The sequence below is a fragment of the Symsagittifera roscoffensis genome, chromosome 3 (assembly GCF_963678635.1).
Source record: "Symsagittifera roscoffensis chromosome 3, txSymRosc1.1, whole genome shotgun sequence".
In the NCBI taxonomy this organism is placed as follows: domain Eukaryota; kingdom Metazoa; phylum Xenacoelomorpha; order Acoela; family Convolutidae; genus Symsagittifera; species Symsagittifera roscoffensis.
Window position 1 is genome coordinate 12,913,793 of NC_087064.1, and position 19,522 is coordinate 12,933,314.

General features: G+C 35.0%; 1 protein-coding gene across 1 annotated transcript; it reads left to right on the forward strand.

Moving 5' to 3' along the window:
* Positions 1–1,917: 1,917 nt before the first annotated feature.
* LOC134841572 (tRNA (guanine(26)-N(2))-dimethyltransferase-like) lies at positions 1,918–17,458 on the forward strand. The gene is made up of 11 exons (XM_063857603.1): positions 1,918–2,106; positions 5,198–5,355; positions 8,175–8,384; positions 8,747–8,967; positions 9,637–9,786; positions 10,092–10,232; positions 12,128–12,277; positions 12,583–12,707; positions 15,284–15,548; positions 16,154–16,307; positions 17,029–17,458. Exons 1-11 carry the CDS (start codon positions 1,932–1,934, stop codon positions 17,263–17,265), a joined length of 1,986 nt encoding a protein of 661 aa, XP_063713673.1. The 5' UTR covers positions 1,918–1,931; the 3' UTR covers positions 17,266–17,458.
* The last annotated feature ends 2,064 nt before the right edge of the window (positions 17,459–19,522 follow it).

Below are 19,522 nucleotides of genomic sequence, written 5' to 3' on the forward strand. Positions count from 1 at the left end.
GAAATCCAAAGACTTTCAAGGTTTTCTTGTTTATTGATTCTTTCTAACTGTCAGCTGGCTAACTGTCATCTTTTTTGTATGTACTCCGGTATGTACCGTTTTGTACGCTGGTCAAAAAGTTCTCTGATTCTTTCGGAAATCGTCCGATTTGGGTGATTTTTGTGCTTTCTATTTAAATGGCTTTAATTTATAAGTAACACCATCAAAGTATATTTTTTGAGTGTACTGACCGCTTTAATTGTTGTAATCGTGAAGGACAATGAAATCAAATTTTGAGACTCTTACGCAAAGCCACTTTTTTCGATATTATTGCATATGGCTTCACATAATTAAGTATTTTTTTTGATAAAATAGATTTTCGTACGTTAAAAAAGTGTTAAGAACCATGTTTTGTAAACGAAATTGGATAATATTAGCAGTTTTGACGAATACTTTTCTTAATCAGTTGTTTGACCATTTCTTTGACCAGCTAGTACAAAATTCTGTGATTTTTTGTTAGCACATGAATCAACTGCCGAAGTTTGAAGTCGAAGACTGAATATACTTTTGCGATACTGCTAAAATATATGAAAACAGTTAACAAGTTCATGAGGACATTTTAGCAGTATCGCAAAGATTTATTCAAAGAACTTGTTAATTATGTTTTTATTTTATCATATAATTGTTAAGAAAGTTGCAAATTTGAAAGGTGCATTTTGTTCCATATTTTTCTTGAATAGTTTTAGCTGCCTCTTTTTACTCTTTTTTTTTGTAAAGGGAATTAGCATATATTGGAAATATCTCTCATCGCTTTTTTAACAACGAAAAATTACGACGATGCAAGTCACATGACAAGCGATTTCAACACCACATTTCCCTGCTCTCCACCCACATTTCGACATGAGAGGATATGATAAAAACTGGTTTTTCTTAAACTTAATTGGAGTTGAAATAATTATTTGAGCTAAAAATCAAATTTTAATTGAAAAAACTAATATAAAACATTTATTTAATCAACATTTTGTGAAATGTTTTGTGAGAATGAAATGTATTTATTATAAAGAATGATTTTTTAAGTTAAAAACGCTGAAACATGTATTCATGGTTCAAATTGACTGAATAAAAAAACCACACCAAGCATAATTGTGCCTCACTTTCTTCAACATTGAAGACACAGAGCTTAAGTCACGGGGTATGAATGTTGCAACCTTTAGTTTTCAAACGGTTAATTGAACGAATTTTTTTTTCACGTTTCTGCTGTTTTTTCTTCAACTACTGGGGACACAGATTTAGTTTTGACATACGGTGAATGAAACTGCTCATTAAAATATAGAAAGATAAGAAACCGTAAAAAAAAATTTCAAGACGTTGTTGGGCCATTTAACTAGAGAGCGTTAGAGAGATGGTCCTAATTCCAAAAGTTCCCCGTAAACAGTGTTTAAAAGCTTAGTCAAATTTTTAGTTCTTTCATATCTGATTTGAAACCTATATAAGGGCCTAGTTTAGATGCTTAGCTTTTCAATGAATTCATTTATGTTCAAACTTTCAAACTTCTTTTACTGTTAACGGAGAATTTTTGACACTAAGAACATCTCTTCAACGCCCTCTAGTCAAATGGCCCTACAACGCCTTGAAAATATTTTTTACGGTTTTTTACCCTGCTATATTCTAATGATCAGTTTCATTCATCCTATGTCAAAATTTGAACTATAAGTCTATAATAGTTGAAGAGAAAACGGCAGAAATATGGGAGAAATTTTCATTCAAATTTTCCTTTACTTGCTTGAAAACTAGTTACAACTTTTATATTCCGTGACAGTACATTGAAAAGAATTATTTATTGGTTAAATGGTGTAATCAGCGCAATCAAAATGAGAAAACATGCAAAAAATTAAAGGCAGTTAATAAAGCGAGAAATGATTTCAGATCACAGTTGTTGATGTGATTTCAAAATGAGTGAGAATCGCCAGTCAAATGTAATTACTGAGGGTCAGGCCCAAATTACAGGACAGTCAGACGCGACTGTGTTCTACAATCCCGTGCAGGAGTTCAACCGAGACCTCAGTATCGCGTTGATCAAAACATACCGTGAATCACTGCAGAAGGAAAGCTATGAGCATCTAAATAGTATTTGAAAAAAAATTCAACCAAGATGGTTAAATGATTATTGCTACGGGGCCACTTGACTTTAGTAGTCTGGTTATCTTTTTGCATCTAATGTGGTTCCTAATGCTATGCCTGTTTCGAGCTGAAATGGTAAAAAATTTTTCAGAAATTGATTTATTTTCGTCGGCTTTATTGCCGTGTGTTTTATTTGCACTTGCGAAGCGTAGTTTCCTATTACTGTATCCACTTTTTTCCAACCTAAGTCGCAAATAAAGGTGCTCATTTTTTGGTGGCACCTTGACATTTTCGTATCTGGTTAACTTTTGCTCCATATCATTATATTTTGCATCTGGTTTGTTGGTGGCTAGTTTCTGTTTGATAAAAAAACAGGTATTATGAAAATGTATGTGGTTTGGGTTTTTTCGTAGTTTTTGAGTCGCTTATGACGTTTTTTTTTTCACTTTTCGCAAAACTTAGTTTTTTCTCGAGACCTACATTCCTGATTTTGAAAAATGGTAGAAATAGAGAGACAGGCAAATTAAGCTCTTCAATAGCAAAAATGCAAATGGCACGAAAATTTTTTTTGATGACTTTTATCTTTGAACGTGGTTGTGAGTTGTCCAGCTGCTTAAAAAACAAAACACAAAACCCAGTTTTCTCAAATTTTGTTGGTTTTTATCTCGGATTTCTAGAATCCAAAGACTTTCAAGGTTTTCTTGTTTATTGATTCTTGCTAACTGTCAGCTGGGTAACTTAACTTTTTTGTATGTACTCCGGTATGTACCGTTTTGTACGCTGGTCAAAAAGTTCTCTGATTTTTTCGGCAATCGTCCGATTTTGGGCGATTTTTGTGCTTTTTATTTAAATGGCTTTAATTTATAAGTAACACCATCAAAGTATATTTTTTGAGTGTACTGACCGCTTTAATTGTTGGAATCAAGAAAGACAAGGAAATCAAATTTTGAGACTCTTACGCAAAGCCACTTTTTTCGATATTATTGCATATGGCTGCACATAATCAAAGATTTTTTTTGATAAAATAGATTTTTTTACGATAAAAAAGTGATAAGAACCATGTTTTGTAAACGAAATTGGATAATATTAGCAGTTTTGACGAATACTTTTCTTAATCAGTTGTTTGACCATTTCTTTGACCAGCTAGTACAAAATTCTGTGATTTTTTGTTAGCACATGAATCAACTGCCGAAGTTTGAAGTCGAAGACTGAATATACTTTTGCGATACTGCTAAAATATATGAAAACAGTTAACAAGTTCATGAGGACATTTCAGCAGTATCGCAAAGGTTTATTCAAAGAACTTGTTCATTATGTTTTTATTTTATCATATAATTGTTATGAAAGTTGCAAATTTGAAAGGTGCATTTTGTTCCATATTTTTCCTGAATAGGTTTTGCTGCCTCTTTTAACTCGTTTTTGTAAAATTAAATAGCATGAGCGCCACTAGGCTTTTTTTTGCTCATTTAGATTGTTTATTGGAAATATCTCTCATCGCTTTTTAACAACGAAAAAATACAACGATGCAAGTCACATGACAAGCAATTTCAACACCACAATTCCCTGCTCTCCATCCACATTTCGACATGAGAGGATATGATAAAAACTAGTTTTTCTTAAATTTAATTGGAGTTGAAATAATTATTTGAGCTAAAAATCAAATTTTAATTGAAAAAACTGATATAAAACATTTTTTTTAATCAACATTTTGTGAAATGTTTTGTGAGAATGAAATGTATTTATTATATAGAATGATTTTTTAAGTTAAAAACGCTGAAACATGTATTCAATGGTGTATCATTTTGGGAAAATATTTAACAGTTGATCTGTGAAGAGCATAGTATTGGTCTTGTGGTCGTAAGTTATAACGCTTCATAATAAAAGCAAGACTACTGGAATATCAGGGCAAAGTCCTGGTTGTTTCGACTGCACTTAAGGATAATTGAAAAAAAAATCATTTTTCTTCATTTTATCCACCCACACGATCTGTAAAATACTAGGGGTGTGTTAAGTGTCTCGTATTGTGATAATAGTATTCTATTGCTGGCTTCAGTTCAATTTGGAACGCATTAGTTCGCTTTTTACACGTGTTATAAGCACGCAATATATCGCACTTTAGTTATCCCTAATTGGCCAAATTAGCCAAGTAACGCCCGTAACTTTTTGAAAAATGATCACAGGTGAAATAACGTTTTAAATTTGAGCTTAGGATGACAAGATTTCCCAAATGGTATTTAAAAAAGCCGTTAAAAACGCTTATTTAACAAGTCAAAAATCTACTGAATAAAAAAACCACACGAAGCATAATTGTGCTTCACTTTCTTCAGCATTGAAGACACAGAGCTTAAGTCACGGGATGAATGTTGCAGCCTTTGGTTTTCAAACGGTTAATTGAACGAAATTTTTTTTCTTTTTTCTGCCGTTTTTTCTTCAACTACTGGAGACAGCTTTAGTTTTGACATACGGTGAATGAAACTGCTCATTAAAATATAGAAGGATAAGAAACCGTAAAAAAAAATTCAAGACGTTGTTGGGCCATTTAACTAGAGAGCGTTAGAGAGATGGTCCTAATTCCAAAAGTTCCCCGTAAACAGTGTTTAAAAGCTTAGTCAAATTTTTAGTTCTTTCATATCTGATTTGAAACCTATATAAGGGCCTAGTTTAGATGCTTAGCTTTTCAACGAATTCATTTATGTTCAAAATTTCAAACTTCTTTTGCTGTTAACGGAGAATTTTTGACACTAAGAACATCTCTTCAACGCCTTCTGGTCAAATGGCCCATCAACGCCTTGAAAATATTTTTTACGGTTTATTACCCTGCTATATTCTGATGATCAGTTTCATTCATCCTACGTCAAAATTTGAACTATGGGTCTCAAGTAGTTGAAGAGAAAACGGCAGAAATATGGAGAAATTTTCATTCAATTACTTGCTTGAAAACTAGATACAACTTCTAAATTCCGTGACAGTACATTGAAAAGAATTATTTAATGGTTAAATGGTGTAATCAGCGCACCCAAAATAAGAAAACATGCTAAAAATTAAAGGCAGTTAATAAAGCGAGAAATGATTTCAGATCAAAGTTGTTGTTGATGTGATTTCAAAATGAGTGAGAATCGCCAGTCAAATGTAATTACTGAGGGCCAGGCCCAAATTACAGGACAGTCAGACGCCACTGTGTTCTACAATCCCGTGCAGGAGTTCAACCGAGACCTCAGTATCGCGTTGATCAAAACATACAGCGAATCACTGCAGAAGGAAAACTATGAGCATTTAAATAGTAATAAAAAAATATTTTCAATCAAGTTGGTTAAATGATTATTGCTACGGGGCACTGAAATTTTCCCGGAAACCATTTCATTTGCAGGATGACTGAAATTGGGGTAATCTTCAGCTTTAGTAGTCTGGTAATCTTTTTGCATCTAAATATGGTTCTTAATGCTGTGGCAGTTTCGAGCTGAAATGGTAACAAATCTTTTCAGAAATAAAATGATTTTTTTTTCGGCTTTCTTGCCGTGTGTTTCTTTTGCACTTACGGAGCGTAGTTTAATATTAATGTATCCACTGTTTTTTTAACCTACGTCGCAAATAAAGGTGCTCATTATTTGGTGGCTTCTTTGCGTTTTTGTCTCTGTTTAACTTTTGCTCCATAGCATTATATTTTGTATCTGCTTTGTTGGTGGCTGTTTGCCCTTACTAGAACTTTCGAAGGTCGTAGAACGTCTAATAAAGTAAAAGCGACTAGCGGAATATCCAGGCACACAATTTGTACCATTTTCAAAATCAGGAATATAGGTCTCGAGAAAAACTACAAGTTTTGCGGAAAGTGGAAAAAAAACGAAAAAAACGTCATAAGAGTCTCAAAAACTACCGAAAACCCAAACCACATACATTTTCATAATACCTTAGTTTTTGAGACGCTTATGACGTTTTCTCGAGACCTATATTCCTGATTTTGAAAAATGGTACAAATCGAGAGACAGGCAACACTCTTGTGTGCCTGGATATTCCGCTAGTCTCTTTTACTTCATTAGACGTTCTACGACCTTCGAAAGGTCTACTAAGGGAATTTTTGACCCCTTTCTGGATTATTTGTCTCGAAAACTACTCTGCCACTTTTAAAATTAAGGCCACTTTTAAAATTAGGGATTCAGTATAATATGTGCGCTAGAAAGTTTCCCTTCATAGCGGCTACACCCTATTTTTTGTAGAATACCAATGTTCGATGCAGCAAAATTTTGTTTGTTTGGAATTTTGTTAAATTTCTCGAAAACTACGGTGCCAGGTCTGATATTGGGGTTCAATTGAAAGAACAAACTAAGGATATCCCTTCAGAAGCGTACTTCTCCAATTTTGGCAAGGATTCCGCTATGGGCAAAAGAAATATTTGACCGTTTGAACCCCTTTTGGACTCACTCATTTTCCCAAAAACGACCGTGCCAATTCTGAAACAGAAATTAATCTCCCCAGCAAGAGCGCGTTCTCCATATTTTTGATATGAATCAGCTATGGACTTAGTAAATGTTCAATTGTTGACATTTTGACACATTTCAAATTTGCGCATTAGTGCATGTTTTAAAATCATTATCAAACAGGTACCTTCAGCTTTAGCGCCCTCGGTGCAGATTTAGCGTCCATGGCGCAGATGCTAAGATGCGAGACTTTCAACCTCCAGGTCATGGGTGCGACTGCAGTGTATAGCAGAATTGTAATTAGTTTTTTTTTGCTTTCCTTTTTTTTTTTTACTTTTTGACCCTTTTAGAGCGACTTTTTGCCTTCTTCGCTTTTGTGTTTGCAAAGGGCAGCTTCGCCTTTTTACTGACTATGCTTTTCAAAAGTTTTATTTATTTTTTCATTTGAAATATAAGCACCGTTTCTTAATTTCCTTATTTTGATTTTTCTATTAAAACTTTTTGTAAATTGGTTCAAGGCAACCGCACATCGAATTTTTGAAATATTGAAAAATCAAAAAATTTGTTTAAAAAATAGTGATATCAAATTGTAACATACTTTCTTCAGAGTCGATGAACGGAGTGAAGACTTTTATATAGGTCATGATGAATTTTTTGTTTCAAGGAAAAGTCTCAAACTTTATTCACGCTCAATTTTAATTTTTCGTGGTTTGACTTTTGATTTCTTTTTGATTAAGTTCATTTCCTTTGTTAAAGGAAGGTGAATTCGACTATCGAACATCGAAAGTAGGAGGTCATAAAAAACGTGATCGACTTCTACTTTCGAAAGTAGACTTAAGTTTTCAGATTTCCCAGCTGAATAAGAACTTTACATTTTGATCCAGTGTTCCAAAATGGAGTTAGTTTTTATCAAAACAGTGCCAGTCATAATTTGTAGAAATTGAAGTAGTTTTAAGCCATCTAGTTTTTTTCTTTGAAATTCCAAAATCAATTCAAAAATTCAGTTAAATTAAGTTCAGTTATATTTCAAAAAATAAAACAGTATATTTAAAATGTTTTCTTGCGTTCCTTGACTCTTTTCTAACTGTCTTTTGGTTATTTTTAGGTTTACACTTTCCTTTTTGTCTGTTTCATTAATTATCTGCCATGCTTTGTTTGTTTTTAGCGCAATTAGTGCAACGATCCGTTTTACCTCTTTTAGAAGCTCAAAACAGGCGACCCAAATGCTATTGACAATTAGAATTAACTTAAAACAACAGTGGACATAGAAGCTTCTAGAATTGTACAAACTTCGGTAGGATGTTTTTTTGAAAGACTTAAAATGTAATATCAACTCTGAAATATGTCAACATGGGGGTGTGTTTTCTTATGGAATTGTGATTATTTTCAAGATAAAGAGCAGGGTAAGATGTAGAATTTGTGCGGCATGGGCGGAGAGGATTTTATCTAATTCCTGTATAAGCTGAGGGAAGTCTCCTTTGAAAACGCTGAGAAGACGATATGGTGGCGAGAAATGTTCCTGCGGCGAGTGTAGCGTAGCGTCTTCCTGAAAATAGTTCCACCTCGCCCTCTCCAATTTATTACTGTTTACGATTTAACTTTTAACGTAGTTTTTAGTTCATTTGGTTGAAAAAAGTTAATGTTAAATGCTCATTGCTACTCAAGGATGAAAAACTCTGCATCTTTGAGGGCCTGTCAGCCACAGGTCTGCGGTCTATTCGATACGCCAAAGAACTATCCAGCGTGTCCCAGATATACGCGAATGACTTGGACAAAGTGGCTTTTGGATGTATCAGAGACAACATAGAGAGAAATGGAGTGGGTGCTCTAGTGCAGCCGCTGCTCGGGGACTGCAATGCCAACTTATGTAAGGTCTGTTTCAAGTTAGCTTACCCCACCAGAGATACCTTTCTATGAACCGTTTTTTGCCTAGGTTGGATATTGAGTCGCTTATAACGTGTTTCGCGGAGTTGGAAATTCGGTGTTCCTCAACCAAGATTGGGCCAAAGTTTTCGCGAGATAATTAAATTGCTTTTTGGGCACTACTTTCATGGATTTCATCCACAAATCTGTTGTATGATCATTTCAATTTTTCTACATATTGGCCCGTTCGGAAAACCGTTTTGGTGACAGCCCTCTTCTTTAATTTCTTCTTTTTTTAATAACGATATGCTCTTACCGTTGTGGGACTCCCGTGGATGGAAACCACTCATTGAATACCGTTGCTGCTTCAGCTGGTGTCAGAAGGCACTCGGCCGAACGTGGTGGACGTTGACCCTTTCGGATCCCCTGCCATCTTCATAGACACTGCAGTGAGGATGGTGTCTGAAGGAGGTCTCTTACTGGTGACTGCCACTGACTTGGCCGTGTTGTGTGGCCAGGTGCCAGAGAAGAGCTACTCACTCTATGGCTCACTCTCTGTCAAGACGCCATGCATGCACGAAAACGCACTCAGGTTTGTTGCAGTTCGTATGTGCTTTACTTATATGATTAAAATAATTGTACTTGTATATAAACATATAATAAAAATACTTGTAATTGTGTATAAAAATTAATCGAAATACGCGTTTGAAACTGGTTCTAATCAATAGTAGCAGAGTTTGAGAACTGCAATAAATATAAATGTCCTTTTTTACGTGAGCGTCAGCGTAGTGTATTATATCGAACCTTCTTTTTTCTAACCTAACTCGCAAGTAAAAGTGTTCATTAAAAGTGTTCGCTTATTTGGATATTTCACAGAAGCATTGGAAGTTGCATAGTATTTGTTCTCTGCTTTTTTGTGGCTAGTGTTTGTTTTCTATTAAGCGTACTGAATATTTTGTGTGTGAGGCTCATAATCTCTAGGTCGCAGTTTCGGATTCGAGAAGTAGTCGAATTTTAACTAATTCGAGGCTTATTTCTAGTTTTTTTTTGCAATATAGAGCTCTTTTTTGTCGTGTTCCTGCTAGTGTTTGCGAAGCGAAGCTTCACCTCTGTGTTTATAATTTAAATACTAACGAGCCACAAAGTATGAAGAGTCAATGTCAGTATGGTCATTTTTCCTAAGATTGATGACAGACAGAGGTTGCGTTCAGTATTTTGTATCTCTGTTTCAAACTGGGTTCATTTTGATGTTCTTATCTAGAATCCTACTGTACTGCATGAGTAGACAGGCGGCCATGCATGGGAGATACATCATCCCCCAACTGTCCTTCTTCAAAGACTTCTACATCCGAGTGGCAGTCACAGTACACACTAAGGCATTTCTAGTCAAAGATGTCTGTCTAAAACACAGGTATGGCCAAGCAATTTAAATCAATAATTAAGTCTTATTTTAAACCAAGTTGGAAAGATAATGAATATAAAAAATTTTTTTCGCATAATTGCGTTTGATGCACAGCAACAAAAAGCGAATAAAATGCAGAGACTGGTATAAGTAAACATTTATTTGCGAAGTGCAGCTTAGCCTCTGTTTAGAAAATTGTTATGATTATTGATATGTATGCTCTGGTTTTGGTTGAAAAGATATGTCTCAAAATAGACAATTTTGTGAGAAAAACTTTTAAATTTGGGTTTAAATCCATTTCTGTTGTACCACAGTGTAGTCAACTACTGCAGCCAGTGTACTGACTTCATTCTGAATCCACTGGCTTTGAAGAGTGGACCTTCGAAGTATGTCCACGCCACAGTGCGGGGAGGCCAGAAGTGCAAACAGTGTGAAAGTGGTAAGAAGAGACTTGTGTGGCTATTAAGACTCCTTTTAGAAATTGAGGGATCAAACTTTAAATAAATAATTTTATCAGAATTGTTTCGAAAAACTTTCTTGCATGAGTGGCTGCGCCCAATTTGTTTAAAAAGTTTATGGCCCTTGAATAGTCAAGTTTTGATTTTTTACCGTTTTGTGAATCTTTTCGACTTTTCTTGAAAACTAAATTTTCAAATCTGATATTATGGGCTTAATGGAGTACTGGGTAGTGGGAAGCTATTCTGCATTAGCGGACACTCACAAAACTTGTACACAAGAAGTTATTGCCCTCGGAAAAGTCAAAGTTTTGATTTTTTGACCATTTCTTTTGAAAGTTTTGAGATTTCACGAAAATTACCTTTTCAAATCTGAGATTTTGGGCCCAATCGAAAAAACAGGTTGCGTGAATCCATTCTGCATAGGCGGCTACGCATAATTTTTTCCTACAAAAAGCTATGGTTTTGGGAAAGGTCAAACCATTGATTTGCTGACCGTTTTTTTGGACTTTTATGATAATAAAAACTCAATATTTCTCGCAATATTTTGAAATGCATTATTTATACATAATGTGGCTTTATGCTTTGCGATTTGTTACCTGCGAAGTTATTGTGGAAGTCTTCAGTTTGTAATATTCCAAGTTAATAATTTTAAAATTGGGTCTAATTGTATTTGGTGCTGAATCGCATTGGCAATTTGTTAGCATATTTAGCTGCTACTATACCGATTTTTTTAAAAAAACCTGGCACCAATAGAAAGACCGGCTGCTCTTCTTCTTTCATGTTTTTGCAAACGATTATGTCCTATGGCCTTAGAAAATGTCTAAATTTTGAAACTTTGCCCGTTTTTTGGAAACTTTTTCTTTAAAACCTTACCTGCTAATTCGCAGGTTAGGTTTTGAAGACAAAAAGAGTTTTCAAAAAACGGGCAAAGTTTCAAAAAATGATAATTCATTAAAATTGACATGGTATTTGGATTTTCTCTGCGTAATCTGTTTCACCCTATTTTTTTCTAGAAAAGCCGAAATGGACTTCGAAAAAGTTCCTTTTTAATTTTTACCCTTTTTAAGAAATTTCGTCACCCTTCTCGAAAATTACAAGCTAAATCGGATACTAAGGGTTCAATCTAAAAATCTAAAACATCAGGGCGAGCAAGTGTTCAATTGGAAAATCAGGGTGCGGAAATTGGAGGCTAATCCTATGCTTAATTAGAGAAAAAATTATGCACTCAGGTTTGTTGCTGTTCGTATGTGCTTGTAAATACTTGTACTTGTATATAAACATATAATAAAAATACTTGTAATTGTGTATAAAAATTAATCGAAATACGCGTTTGAAACTGGTTCTAATCATAAGTAGCAGAGTTTGAGAACTGCAATAAATATTGATGTGCTTTTTTACTTAAGCGTCAGCGTAGTCTATTATTAAGAGCCTTCCTTTTTTCTAACCTAACTCGCAAGTAAAAGTGTTCACTTATTTGGAAATTTTACTGTAGCATTGGAAGTTGCAGAGTATTTGTTCTCTGCTTTTTTTGTGGCTAGTGTTTGTTTTCTATTAAGCGTACTGAGTATTTGTGTGTGAGTCTCATAATCTCTAGGTCGCAGTTTCGAATTCGAGAAGTAGCCGAATTTTAACTAATTCGAGGCTTATTTCTAGTTGTTCTTTTTGCAGTATAGAGCTGTTTTTTGTCGTGTTCCTGCTAGTGTTTGCGAAGCAAAGCTTCGCCTCTGTGTTTATAATTTAAAGACTAACGAGCCACAAGTTTTTTGAAATTAAAGAGTCAATGTCAGTACGGTCATTTAGCTTTTTACTCTTAAAGATTAATAACAGAGGTTGCGTTCAGTATTTTGTATCTCTGTGTTTCAAACTGTGTTCATTTTGATGTTCTTATCTAGGATCCTACTGTACTGCATGAGTAGACAGGCGGCCATGCATGGGAGATACATCATCCCCCAACTGTCCTTCTTCAAAGACTTCTACATCCGAGTGGCAGTCACAGTACACACTAAGGCTTTTCTAGTCAAAGACGTCTGTCTAAAACACAGGTATGGCCAAGCAATTTAAATCAATAATTAAGTCTTATTTTAAACCAAGTTGGAAAGATAATGAATATAAAAATTTTTTTTCGCATAATTGCGTTTGATGCACAGCAACAAAAAGCTAATAAAATGCAGAGACTGGTATAAGTAAACATTTATTTGCGAAGTGCAGCTTAGCCTCTGTTTAGAAAATAGTTATGATTATTGATATGTATGCTCTGGTTTTGGTTGAAAAGATATGTCTCAAAATAGACAATTTTGTGAGAAAAACTTTTAAGTTTGGGTTTAAATCCATTTCTGTTGTACCACAGTGTAGTCAACTACTGCAGCCAGTGTACTGACTTCATTCTGAATCCACTGGCTTTGAAGAGTGGACCTTCGAAGTATGTCCACGCCACAGTGCGGGGAGGCCAGAAGTGCAAACAGTGTGAAAGTGGTAAGAAGAGACTTGTGTGGCTATTTAAGACTCCTTTTAGAAATTGAGGGATCAAACTTTAAATAAATAATTTTATCAGAATTGTTTCGAAAAACTTCCTTGCATGAGTGGCTGCGCCCAATTTGTTTAAAAAGTTTATGGCCCTTGAATAGTCAAGTTTTGATTTTTTACCGTTTTGTGAATCTTTTCGACTTTTCTTGAAAACTAAATTTTCAAATCTGATATTATGGGCTTAATGGAGTACTGGGTAGTGGGAAGCTATTCTGCATTAGCGGACACTCACAAAACTTGTACACAAGAAGTTATTGCCCTCGGAAAAGTCAAAGTTTTGATTTTTTGACCATTTCTTTTGAAAGTTTTGAGATTTCACGAAAATTACCTTTTCAAATCTGAGATTTTGGGCCCAATCGAAAAAACAGGTTGCGTGAATCCATTCTGCATAGGCGGCCACGCATAATTTTTTCCTACAAAAAGCTATGGTTTTGGGAAAGGTCAAACCATTGATTTGCTGACCGTTTTTTTGGACTTTTGTGATAATAAAAACTCAATATTTCTCGCAATATTTTGAAATGCATTATTTATACATAATGTGGCTTTATGCTTTGCGATTTGTTACCTGCGAAGTTATTGTGGAAGTCTTCAGTTTGTAATATTCCAAGTTAATAATTTTAAAATTGGGTCTATTTGTATTTGGTGCTGAATCGCATTGGCAATTTGTTAGCATATTTAGCTGCTACTATACCGATTTTTTAAAAAAACCTGGCACCAATAGAAAGACCGGCTGCTCTTCTTCTTTCATGTTTTTGCAAACGATTATGTCCTATGGCCTTAGAAAATGTCTAAATTTTGAAACTTTGCCCGTTTTTTGGAAACTTTTTCTTTAAAACCTTACCTGCTAATTCGCAGGTTAGGTTTTGAAGACAAAAAGAGTTTTCAAAAAACGGGCAAAGTTTCAAAAAATGATAATTCATTAAAATTGACATGGTATTTGGATTTTCTCTGCGTAGTCTGTTTCACCCTATTTTTTTCTAGAAAAGCCGAAATGGACTTCGAAAAAGTTCCTTTTTAATTTTTACCCTTTTTAAGAAATTTCGTCACCCTTCTCGAAAATTACAAGCTAAATCGGATACTAAAGGTTCAATCTAAAAATCTAAAACATCAGGGCGAGCAAGTGTTCAATTGAAAAATCAGGGTGCGGAAATTGGAGGCTAATCCTATGCTTAATTAGAGAAAAAATTATGCTATTAGGAAGTCAAAATATTTTTAATCGATTCTTAACTCTCACTTTTTTAGAAAACTATTTAGCCTAATCTGAGATAAAGAGTTTAATTGAAAGAATGTGTGGTAAATTGCTTCTCTAAATCAGCGGTTAATCCGCTGCCCAAGAAGAAAAACTCTAAAGGTTTAGCTTTAAGTCTAATTCAGGTTATGCTTGCTTTAGTAGAGCAAAGTTTATGGATTTAGGAAAAACCAAATTTTTGATCGATTTTCGGAATCTTTCTCACTTTTTTCAAAAACTGCTCAGCCAAATTTGAGATAAAGAATTCGATTGAAAGGGGGAGTTGTAGTTTTCTCCTTTAAATAAGCGGTTAATCTCCTAATTGAGCAGAGAAAAACTACGGTTTAGAGTAAAGTCCAATTTAAGAAACTTTGAAAGTTAAGCATTTCCGTAACAGTACAGTATAAGATTAAAAACATTAGAACAGGTGGATCGAGCATTGTTTTTACTTCCAAGTGACCGTGGTGAATATACAAGGCCGTGAGACTCCTAATCAACTGGTCGGGTTTTCAAATCCGGAACATTTAAATAGTTTTTTTGGTAGAATTTTTGCTGCTTATTATTGGCAACTTGTTAGAAACTGTGTAGCTGTTTTATTGGTGGATATTCTTATCAAAATTACAAGCGATCTTGGAGCAGATGTGAGAACGTGATACTCCTTATGTCAACAATTTTTTTTGAAAGGTTTATTTTTAATCTTTTCCTTATTTATTGCCTATTTGAAGGTTTTCTGCATTTTTCTTGCTTATGTTTGCAAAGCGCATCTTCGCCTCTGTGTGAAATTTGAGTTGTCAAATCTGAAATGAAAACTTCGTTTAAACTGGTTGCAATGATTAATCCTGCAGAAGCGGCGTCTCTTTGGGTAAATGATTTTCTCAAAATGTTTTACTCTTCTCGATTATTGTAGTAGAGAAACAACTAAGGTTTCCGGCAAAGTCTAACTGTTGAAATCACAATTTTCGTGCCGCAATCAGTATCGCAAACTCATTCAATATCAAACACGTACCTCCAGCTTTAGCTGGGCGTCTAGTTGTTGTTATCGAGATATACGAAGTTTTTGGTTCTCTTAGTTTTTTTTTCAACATCTAAATTGTTTTTTTTTTTTCGATTTGTGCTTTTTATATTTTTGTTGTATTGCAAGTGGTGCGAAGCTCTGCTTCGCCTCTATGTAAAAGTTTGGTTTCAAATCCTGTCCTGGAATTCACTATGCAGAACAGAAAATTGCATGCATTCATTTTCTCAACATATTGATATCAAATGCTGCTAAAATCTGGTTTGAAGATAAGTGTCCTTTCAGCAATGCGGATGGGAGGTCCAATTTGGAATGGACGTCTCCACAACCCAGATTTTGTGACCTCTCTTTTGGGCTTCATTAGAGACGAGGGGTCATCCCGGTTCGGGAGTTGGAAGAAAATACTAGCGACTGTCAGTCTCATTTCGGAGGAGTTGCCGGACTCGCCTCTCTTTTTAACCAAGGAAATGATGTTCAGTGCAGCGAAAGTATCGGGGCCGAAACTGACTCTTGTGTCTAGTGCTATTCTTAATGCAGGCTTCAAGTTCAGGTTAGGTAAAATTGGAATGGAGGGATAAAAAATACACAAGACTAAAAACAATTTTATTATTTTACATTTAGATTATTTGATAAAAAAAAGAGTGAAATGTCCTCAAAAGCTTCAGATGAAACTGAGAAGACATTTAAGTGATGCTGCATTTTGAAACGTCAGCCAATAAGTCGAAACGGGGGACGATTTTTAAGTTTTGTAATGGCAGAAGAAAGAAGAATGGCGATAATTCTTAACGAGCTACTACAAGTTACGCCGATCGGTGTTTTGGAGATTAAAGTTTTACATTTCCTTTGCATTAATATTTTATTTCTTGCCTAATATTAAACTAAAACATAAGCGACAAGCAAAAATTGGAGCGCAATGTATTACTGTGGCCAAATCTAAGCGCAGCGGAGCACTCGTTATCTTTTTACCTATGTTGTCTTTGAAACTACTTCAAGCGATTCGATTTAAAAAAAGAAATTCGATTTGTTGCATGCTACGAATATTCGCCATTTCAAAATTGAGCCTCCTTTTTTAATAGCAAAGCTTAAAGAAAGAAGAATCCAATCCCTGTCGTTTTTTTTTTGATAATTTCATTAATAAATTTATATCTTTTCTAGTGTGTCGCACTGTTCGCCAGTGGCTGTGAAGACAGATGCACCCTCCTCGTTCCTCTGGGACATTGTGAGACAATTTGAGAGAGATCACCCAGTCAACAGGGAGAAGCTGTCCCCCTTTTCAAAGGCACTTCTCGAACAGACCATTACGCACAAGGTATCAAGTCTGCCGTAATTGTTTTATCTCCCTTAATTGAAAAAAGGAAAAGGATAAATTCATTACTAGGTTCAACATTGGTGATGCTTAACCGTCGGACTAATCCTTTGTTGGGGTTGATTTTCATTACTAGATGTCATCAGTTGCAAATTGCTAAATAGACCAGAGTAATCGTTCGGAAAATCCAAAGATTTTAAAATCGTATGTAACAACTAAAAAGCGTTCTAAATACGAAAAAAATAGCAATTAGCATCTAATTTTTTTATCTGATTAAATCTCGACAGTAATTATATTTTGCTGTTAAGCGCCGTTATATTTAACAACATCGAACCAACAAACTTTCGTACGGGGTTGAGTGATGTATCACATTTAAGTTCTTTCAATCGTACATGAATTGCATTTTAAAAGTTCAATTAAAACGGTATCCAAAAAATGGTTTTAACTTAGAAATTTTTCTTGTGTTTGACTATATATTCGACTGACGATTTACAGAAATTGGTCTGATGCAAAGAAAGGAAAACGACATGAATTATAAGAGAGCGTTTTACCTTATTTAACAGTCCACCTGTCACCTAAAACAAAAAGAAAAAAAACTCAAATTGAACGATAGCGGAGTTGTTGTGAGGAAAAAATGTCTGTTTAATAGCTGTCGTCGGACTATGTGCTTCTAGTAAAGTAACCGGCTGCTGTTTTGGCATTTAGCGGCTCTTTTCAATTTTAGATTGATTTCACTCTCCACCCAGCTGCGAATCCTGTGTCCAGGACCTCCAAGGTGACCCGGTTTCCTATTAACCCGCCCAATTGGGGTCCCAAGGCCAGACCGAGACCCCAAAATGCTACTTCTAATTCGGCAGCTGATAGTCACAAAAATGGGTCGACCAGCATGACTGAAATTTCTGAACCGCCTGATAAGAAGCAGAAATGCGAAAAAACTACTTCGGAAGTTGAGGCAAACTGAACTTTAAAATAAGTTTTTCTTTTCTTTTCAGTTTGATACGTGTTTTTGAAATACAGTTTTATTGAAAGGCGTTGGAATATCAATCGGCCATGAATGAGCAGTCAATATCATTTGTTTGTTTGTTTGTTTTTCAGTTTTTGCGAATCCTTAGTGATAATTAAAATACGATGCTTTTTGAATCGGCAAAATTGAGTGCTCTTCTGGTCTAAACTCAGACGCAAATAAAAGACTTAAATACTAAAATTGGCAAGCTTATTTTTCTAGACACTTAGCTTGTTTATTGACTCATTTAGGCTTTCTTTTTATTAGGAACCGGACTGCTTCAGAAGTGGTTTAAGGCACAGATACTTTTGAACTTTAGACATTACAGTCAATTTCAAACACAGAGAAGTCCGCCAAAATTTTGGTTAAAGGGACAAGATCAAATGAAAATTTTAGTTTTTCTGATTTTATTGGAGTCACAAGGATTTCAGCAATACGACAGAAAACTATTATATATGGTATCGTTTGTAGTAACTTCCTTTTTGCAACAGTTTCTCCTTGACTATTGATTGTTTGGGTTTCAATTTTCTGATATTATCACCGCCCATCTGGTGTCTACAGCGCTTTCCGCATTTTTTGCTCATCCTTAAACTACATGACAAATTTGGGGTGGAATGGGTGCTTTATGGACTCAAATTGATTAAAGCTGCCATTCTGTGCCTCCAATACATTTTTCGCTGAGCAACCAAATAAAAATATTGAAATCTGCAACAGCAAGTTTTTGTTTGAGGCTTCGATTTCCTCGAAAGGTACTTATACTTGTCCTCAAACTTTGAAATTTCTCCTAGCGATCTCTCTTGGAGTTCTTCAAAACATTACTGTCAACGAGAGCAACCGTCAAACAAATATAATTTTTTGAGGTTTTTGCGAAACACGTCATCGTTCTTTTACTTGCCCCAAAATCCAAGTTTTTGTATCTTGCGCCATACTGAGGGATTGTTTGAAAGAACATAATTATAATTTTGTATCAGACTACATCTGTTTGTGGGGTTGCATGCAGCGGCTTTTTAAGTCTCTTACTACTACTCGCATTGGTGTGATCAGTCGAAACGTTTTTAATACGTGTCTTGATTTTAATGGGCAGCAGAGAGTTTACCAAGGGCCTAGTGTCGTTTCTATCACAACATATATGGCGTAGGCTTGGTAAAAAAAATCTAGTACCACTGAAAAGAGTCTGTCACAATGACAAGTGTCGGACTGAGAAAGCAAGTCGAAGACAGAAAATGATGCAAAAGCCAATGTTCTGCTGACCAATTTACCAGAGTCATAGTATAAGAACGTATCTTCACTGTGTTTGATTTTGAGAGGTTTGAAAAATCGTTATAGCTCTCAAGATATTTTGGTTTCATTATTGTTCTGAAGCTTGCTGCCTTTTCCGGTTTATACACCAATAATATGTAGCGTTGCTGTATTGTCGACGCTGCAGAGAAAGGAAATTTATTTTGTTTGCTGGAGGCCTGGATGTAACGAATATGCCTGGGGCAGCATAACTCATGATTACGAATCTGGCCAGTTCCTATTTTTTTTAAACTTGAAATATTCTGTTTCAGTTGAAATTGTTTCTGCTTATCTAGTGTCGGCTTAGCTGTCACCTTGGTTGACATGTTGAAATCTTTTTTTTTCAATGCGCTCAATTTTTAGTGTTGCTTTTAGTGTTTAAACTTATAGTTGTACTTAACTTGATTTCTTATTTCCTTTGTTTTTTGTTTCGCTTAAAAAAATATTTGGTGAAAATTATTTTGGCCTGTTTTTTATCGGCCTCATGACCTTAGTTGAGGTCGTTTCAAGGAAACACATTTTAAATACTCCTATCCGCGCTTTTCATGATTGTTGTATGTTTACCAATCGGTTTGTTGAAGTTTCGTTTTTTTTTTTTTTCATTTTGGAAAACTATTTCCAAATTTATGGAAAAGTTTTTTGATTTTCCCAGAAGTTTCTACTGAATTTTAAAATGGGATATCAATTAAAAGACCGTCTGCTCCCCTGTGTGCCTGTATACTCCCCTAGAGTCTATTTTAACTTGACAGTTCTGTCAACAGCCTTCGAAAAAGTCTCTGAGGGAATAGTTGACACATTTTTGATTTTTCATTTGTTTTCTCAAAAAAGTACCACTCTCATTTCTGAGTTTTCGATTTCAATGAATAGAACATTTCAAAAAGCTCCCTCCATGAGCGGCTACGATCAATTTTTTTACACAAAGTTATGGCCTTCGGAG